Source organism: Alligator sinensis, unplaced genomic scaffold (assembly GCF_000455745.1).
Source record: "Alligator sinensis unplaced genomic scaffold, ASM45574v1 scaffold241_1, whole genome shotgun sequence".
NCBI classification, from domain to species: Eukaryota; Metazoa; Chordata; order Crocodylia; family Alligatoridae; genus Alligator; species Alligator sinensis.
Genome location: NW_005841894.1, coordinates 2257956 through 2265129, shown reverse-complemented (window position 1 = coordinate 2265129; position 7174 = coordinate 2257956). Strand labels below are relative to the sequence as shown.

The 7174-nt window shown below is 46.1% G+C and overlaps 1 protein-coding gene across 2 annotated transcripts in view; it reads left to right on the top strand.

Moving 5' to 3' along the window:
- DIS3 (DIS3 homolog, exosome endoribonuclease and 3'-5' exoribonuclease) overlaps positions 1-7174 on the top strand; it is a 26719-nt gene that overhangs the window by 359 nt on the left and 19186 nt on the right. Inside the window, exons 2-4 of one of the 2 annotated variants that reach the window (XM_025197307.1) lie at positions 1-226; positions 6632-6825; positions 6920-6993. The exon at positions 1-226 is cut by the window's left edge and continues 5 nt beyond it. In XM_025197307.1, coding sequence (XP_025053092.1) covers positions 1-226; positions 6632-6825; positions 6920-6993 — 494 coding nt within the window. The remainder of the gene's footprint in view (positions 227-6631; positions 6826-6919; positions 6994-7174) is intronic. The other variant, XM_025197306.1, reaches the window with a different exon arrangement.

The window sequence follows — 7174 nt, the reverse complement described above, 5'->3', positions numbered from 1 at the left end:
CCTCCCCGGGGCGGGGCGGTGAGGGCCGCGTCCTGACCCGCCCCATCCTGTCCTCTCCCCCACCGCAGATCGACATCGTGGAAGATGCGGCGATCCGCAACGTGGTGCTGCTGCAGACTGTGCTGCAGGAGGTGCGCGCCCGCAGCGCCCCGGTCTACAAGCGCCTGCGCGACCTTATGGCCAGCCCCGACAAGCACTTCTACTCCTTCACCAACGAGCATCACCGGTGAGGCGGGCCGGGGCTGCCCCGTGTCGCTTGTGCAGGCAATAGTTGGTACCGTTTTTGCCACTGGATTGGGTTCCTTGACTGTTGATAGGGCCTTCAGTCTGGGCCCTGCATGGTCACCTCCCCCTGTGTTTTTTTTTTTTCTTGTTTGCAATGCTGACAGAACCTCTTTCTTCTACATCTCTGCCCCAAAATGGATATATTTTTTATATTGCCTTCACATGACAGAATCTTGCCTGGGGGGCTGCGAAGCTGTGCTCGGGCAAATGTGCTGGAGCCCCGGCAGGCAGCGGTGGTGGTGGGGCTTCTCCTCACACCTCTGGAAACTTGGCAGTGGAGGTGGGGAGGGGGCTGCCAGATTTTAGCCCCACTGTGGGGTGGGGAGATGCCAAATTTCAGCCCCTGGGCTGACTTGGAGGACACAGGGCCCATATCCCAGGATTGTGTGGCCCAGGCTGATCTGTGCAGGGCCTAGTGGGGTTTCGGGGACTGATTCCAGCACCTGGGGGTCAAACCGAGGCCACACAGGGTATGGTGGAAGTGTTGTGCCCCAGCTCAAGTCTGGGATCGTGCCCGGTATGCAAAGGCCAATAAAGATACCAGGGGTAAAAGTACAAAGAAGGTTTATTGCTAGCAATAAAAGGTGCGAGCGGAATAATTTCACGTAACAAGCACACCAGATTACTATTTCTAAGCATCTTTTATACAGGAGTTTTTGAGCCTTCATAAGCATCCTTGTTTGCTGATTGGTTATAAAGGAGTGACGCAAGGAGTTCTTTACTGAGCATGTCTCTGTACCTGTGTTTTAGCCATGTATCTCATTTACATACATGTGTGTTTCATTAGCATACTTCTTCCCCACCTAGGGGCGTGATTTTTAGTATTTAAATGAGCCCTTTAACCCAGTACCCTGCTTCTGCTTCATCTTTGAGTAGTGGTTTCTAGGTCACTCCTTACAGAAGGGTGAGGGCTGTGTGGGGCCCAGTCTGCGTGCGTAGGGCCCTAGGGATTGGGCACAGTGCAATAGATTGTGTCAGGAGGCCCGATGCCAGCACAGAAGGCTCAGCCCTAGCAGGCAGGGTAAACTGCAAGATTAAAGGAGCCAGTGCACAGCATATTTCCTATGTGAATTCCATTTGTCCCTACTTATACCTGTATATAATTAGGGACCTACTTCATTTGCTTGTAGGAGACAAGCAGAGGCCACAGTGGACCCACTATGGGCATGCTGGAATGGATGGCAGTATGGGGCTTGATCCCAGCATGTGGGGCTCCAGGGATTGATCCTGGCACAGGGTCCAGCTTGTGGGGGTCAAAACAAGACTATCCAGGGCCTGGTCTTGACGTGCTGAAATGCATGGGGCCTGATTGCAGTGTGCGGGCCCCCAAGGCCTGATCCCAGCATGCAGGGACCAGCCAAGGCTGCGCAGAGCCTGATCCAGGCATACAGGGCAATGTGGGTCTGCACCTGGAACGCATGGTCCAATCTGGCCCATGGACCAGCTCCATAGTACTTATTTGGCTTCAGAGTCAAATGATCAAGCACCCCTGCATTACTAAAAGAGCAGGTGTAGTTTCATCAGGTGAAAACTGCTTAAAAGATGCATAAAGCTAAAAGTCAAATGCTTTTGGAGTCTCTCAAATACATTTGTCCTTTGATAAATGAGGTCTCTGCAGAAAGACATTTTCCAAACAGAAAAGATTGGTTTTGAACATGGAACTTCCAGCTTTATTATTTTCTAACTTGCTACCTGAATTGTTTTTTTTGGCAGTTGATTGGTCCTTCAGTCTGGACCCATGACATGGAAACCTCACCTGGTGTTTTTCTGCATTATCAATGTGCACGTTTGTTATGCCACCAGAAACTTATTTTCCTACATCTCTGCCCCAAAACTGATATTTTGCATTGCCACTACAAATGACACAAAATATCTGAATTTCTAAAGCATTAGAAGCATGAACTAAAAATCAGTTTCTTTATTTTTCTTTCATGCATAGTATAGTGTTTTCCAGTATAATCCATTTATATGCAAACTGGGTAATTCACTTAACTGGATAATTTACCTAACTGCATAATACAGTGCTTGGTCCCATTTTTTTGGCCTGTTGCTTATATTGTAGCCATTGTCAGCTCTTTGCGTGTTGATCAAGTGCAGAGTCTTGATTCTATGAGGTGTTTTTTTTAATTTCCTTGCTCAGCATGACATTTGGTAGTGCCTACATGGGAGTAGACAAAAGATGTAATGACTTCACTGGAGTGGCACCTTCCATGATAACTGCCAAAACCTTAAAGCCACCCCCACCCCACTCCTTGTTGGCTTCTCTCTCTCCGCAGCTGCTGGGACCCTTAACTCCGCCCCCTGCTCCCCACCCTCCAGTTTGCCCTGGGCACTGAAGGAGCTTGCTATACCTCTGTACTAAATAATTAGTACATTTTGCTTCTATGAGTATTAGACTCACTTTACACTTCACTAAAATGTTTATAAATATTATGTGAGGTTTGTAAAGCATCTTGCTATCCTTCTGGATAAAAGGTAGCACAAAATGTAAATGACTTATTTTTCTCAGTTACTGAGGTCCAGGTCCAAAGCCTGCTGAAATCAGACCCATTGATTTTTAATAGCTTCCTGCTCAGGCCCAAAAAAGCTAATTTCTTTGAAAAGCTAGTTAATTTAATAATAGCACAAAGTGTTGAATCCCTTGGGTTGTTTTTATATCCCATTTAGAATAATATTTAATACTGTTTCAGTTTGCTTTTACTCAGCATAATTATTTATGCTACCTTACTCATGTTTTTAAGAAAAAATAATACAAGTGCCTGTAAATATTATGGGATGCTGTATGGATTGTTTTGTATTCTGGTAGCCTGTAGGCAGAGATGAACTGAGAATAATAATATTATATCTTTAAGAAGTGTAGCACATAAATTGAATGAACAAATATGTATATCGGGCACCAGATCACGAGAGTGGCAGTGGTTCTTTTCTCAAAACTCGGCCTCTTTCATTGTGATAAACTTTCTCTTTTGGGAGGAAGTATTATTACCATTCTGCAGGTTGAAAACTGGGGAAATACGTTTTTATATTTTAAATGCCTCTTTCAAGGGCACGCAGAAAATCTGATTGGACTAGGACTTTAAGTTAAACATTAGAGAAGAAAGGAGGCGGGAGCCAAGGCTGATGTCTTCCTGGACTTTAGGAAGGCCTTCAACACAGTTTTGCACCCTATCCTCATTGAGAAGCTAGCAGACTGTGGAGTGGACGCCTACACGGTCAGGTGGGTGGCCATCTGGTTTAGGGACTGCACCCAGAGAGTTGTGGTGGATGGTTCCTTCTCGGCCTGGAGGGAGGTAGGCAGTGGGGTCCTGCAGGGTTTGGTCCTTGGACCGATGTTATTTAATATCTTCATCAGCGATTTGGACGAGGGCATGGAGAGCACCCTCTCCAAGTTCGCTGGTGATACCAAGTTATGGGGCAAAGTTAGTACACCGGAGGGCAAGGAGCAGATTCAGGCCGACCTGAACAGGTTGGATCAATGGGCAGAGAGAAATAGGATGCAATTTAATAAAGATTAATGTAAGGTACTCCACCTGGGAAGGAGGAACCCTCAGCACACCTATAGGTTGGGGAGTATTCTCAGCAGCTCAGAGGGAGAGAGGGATCTTGGAGTCAACTGACTCCAAGATGAACATGAGCTGGCAGTGTAACGAGGCCATCAACAAAGCCAATCGCACCTTGTTGTGCATTAGCAGGTGCATGACTAATAGATCAAAGGAGGTAATGCTCCCCCTCTATGCGGCACTGGTCAGGCTGCAGTTGGAGTACTGTGCCCAGTTTTGGGCACCACACTTCAAGAGGGACGTGGGGAATCTCGAGAAGGTCCAGAGGAGGGCCACTCGCATGATTAGTGGCCTTCATGATAGACCCTACGGGGGGAGGTTGAGAGAGCTGAATCTCTTCAGCCTTCACAAGAGATGACTGAGGGGAGATCTTGTGGCTGCCTATACATTTATTAGGGGAGGTCAACAGGGAATAGGGGAAGTGCTGTTTGCTAAGGCGCCTCAGGGAGTGACTAGGAATAACGGGTGTAAATTAGTTGAGAGTGGATTTAGGTTAGATATTAGGAAGAAATTTTTCACAGTAAGGGTGGCCAGGATCTGGAATGGGCTTCCAAGAGAGGTGGTGCTATCACCTAGCTTGGAGGTCTTCAAGAAGAGGCTAGATAGTCACCTGGCTGGGGTCATCTAACCTCAGTCCTCTTTCCTGCCAGGGGCAGGGGGTCGTACATGATGATCAATTGTGGTCCCTTCCGACTTCACAATCTATGAATCTATTACCCTAACCACAAGACTACCCTTCTCACAAGCACCTTCTCTGAAGTTTTTTCCACTTCTTCCTAAAGTAAACAAGTTTAGTGTTTCTAATCTTTTTGAAAAGTTATGTCAGTGTTCTCAATAAGATTAATTTTCATCATTTCTGAGCTTTACAATATTCCTGCAGTGTAGGTTTGTTTTTGTTTTTTAAATGAGGTGCCTAAAGCACTGAATACAGTGTAGCAGAAGAGTGTCAACTTCTGCCATGCTAAATAATTTATTCATTTTATTTACTAACTGCAGCAGCGGTCAGTCTTCACTGAGCCTCTCACAAATACATAAATCTCTGTAAGGAAGGTTATAACTAATTTGGACTCGGGCTGTGCAGAACGCCTGCATTTCATTTCTGTTTTGAATTCTGTGTTTCGGAGGGACAGTGTTTTGTTTTGGTGTTTTGTAGGGCTGTCTAAAATGGCTGTGTTTTGTTTCGTTTTGTTTTGGATTCAGCATTTCAGAGGGACAGTGATTTGTTTTGGTGTTTCAAATCACTGTTCTGTTTCGTTTTGGCCAAAACTTTTTTGGAGCTGTTTTGGAATTGTGACGGTGTTTCAGCTATAGACTATAATAGGGAATCGCAGAACTGTCTATAACTTTGTCATTTCTTGCCTGATTTGGATGAAAGTTGCAAGGATGGCAGCCCATTCTGAGGCCATGAAGCCTGCCAAGTTTCAAGGAGATAGATGCAGGGGTTTCTGGGAAACTGCACCTCAAACTGTTCAAAGCAAAGCTAGTATCACTTCCTGGCAGTGGCAGCATGCTGTTATCCCACACGCAGATCCGGGGGCCTGCTCCCTCCAGGAGGAGTCTGCCACAGCCCTGCAACCCTCCCGGGGGGTGCAGGCCCCCAGATCTGCATACAGGATGACAGCAGGCTGCCATCTGGGGCCAGTGCCAGCACTGGGTTGTTCCCAGCGCTCGGCCGGTGAGCGGAGCTTTAAAAAAAAAAAAAAAACCCAAAAAACCCTGCACTCACCGGTTCTGGCAGTGGCAACTGGGGCCTCTGGGCACCTGTGGCAGAACACCCCCACGCAGTATAGGGCAGCAGGGATCACCCCCACCCCACGTGGCATCCACACCATCGTGTGGGTGCAGCATGCCTTGGCAGGGTGCTGCATGCTGCCTGGGAGCTGGGGCAGATCCACCTGTCAGCCAGAGCTCTTGATTCGATTCCCCAGCTCTCTGATCATTCCCCTAGCTCTTCCCAGGGAGCACGAACCCCAGATCTGCCTGTGGGGTTTCAGCAGGCTGCTGCTGGCAGCTGGGAAATAGCCTAGAGCTGCCGCCGTCACCAGCTGGCAGTGGCAGCCTGCTGTCATCCCACATAATTGGGGGGCCGTGCTCGCTGGGAAGAGCTGGGGGAAAGATTGAGGAGCAGGGGAATCAAACTGGAAACTGGGGGAATGTTCAGGGACCTGAACATTTCCCCAGCACTGGGATTGGAAGGGACCTTGGGGACAGATCGTTGTCACTGGCCACCAGCTACAGATGTCATTATCAGAGCAGTCCCTCCTCCCCCTCCCTGTATCCCTGCAAGTTCGCCTCTGAAACATCCATAACATTTTGGAAAATTTCTGAAATGTTTCAGATGGCCCGTTTTGTTTCAGAGCCTTGCATTTCATTTCGGATTTGGTGTTTCGACCCTCGAAATGTCTGAATCCAAAATGAAACGGCGGCTGAAATTTCACACAGCCCTAATTTGGACTTACTCATGCTCAGAAGTAAATTCCAGTACTATTTCTGGAGTTTATTATGTTTATGCATCTATGCTAATTATCTGCAGTTATGTCACTCAGTTAACTAGATTCATGAAATTCATCTGAAGTTCCTTAGTATCCATCTTAATTTTCAGTGGCAAGACTGTTGGAATTGTTATTGTCTTCCTCCAATTTCAAAATTGTTAGGTATGTTATAGATATTAGTAGTAACAGTGTGATTCATGAGGGGTCACACTCTTCGACTTGTTCTACACTTTTTTTCTTTTCTTTTTTTTATGTAGTGACAAGGCTTTGGAAATTTTTATTCTTATTTTACAGAGAAACGTATATAGAACAAGAGCAAGGAGAAAGTTCTAATGACCGCAATGATAGAGCCATCAGAGTAGCAGTAAAATGGTACAACGAACATCTAAAGCAAATGAATACGGAGGAGAAGATACAAGTTATCTTTCTAACAAATGACAGAAAAAATAAAGAGAAGGCTCTAGAAGAAGGGATAACTGCTTATACATGTAAGCTCAATTATATCAAGTGTTTGAATTGTTCCTGACGTAAAAATTTTATTGATGTCTTTATAATTACATATCTTTATGTGCGTTCTTATAGGTGAAGAGTATGTTAAGAGCCTGATAGCTAATCCTGATCTCGTAGATCGTCTTGCTTGTATATCTGATGCAGGGGTATGTTGGTGTCTCTTCTTTTCTCTAAGAGCTTACAATGTAAAAGGTTTGGAGTATGATTATGTTGCACTTAAATGCAGGAACTACTAGTGCCAGTTTAAAAACTGAGGGACCTGATTTATCTTACAATGATGTGATCATAGGGTTTGCACAAGGTGTGCCACTGCTGCTTGTCCCCAGG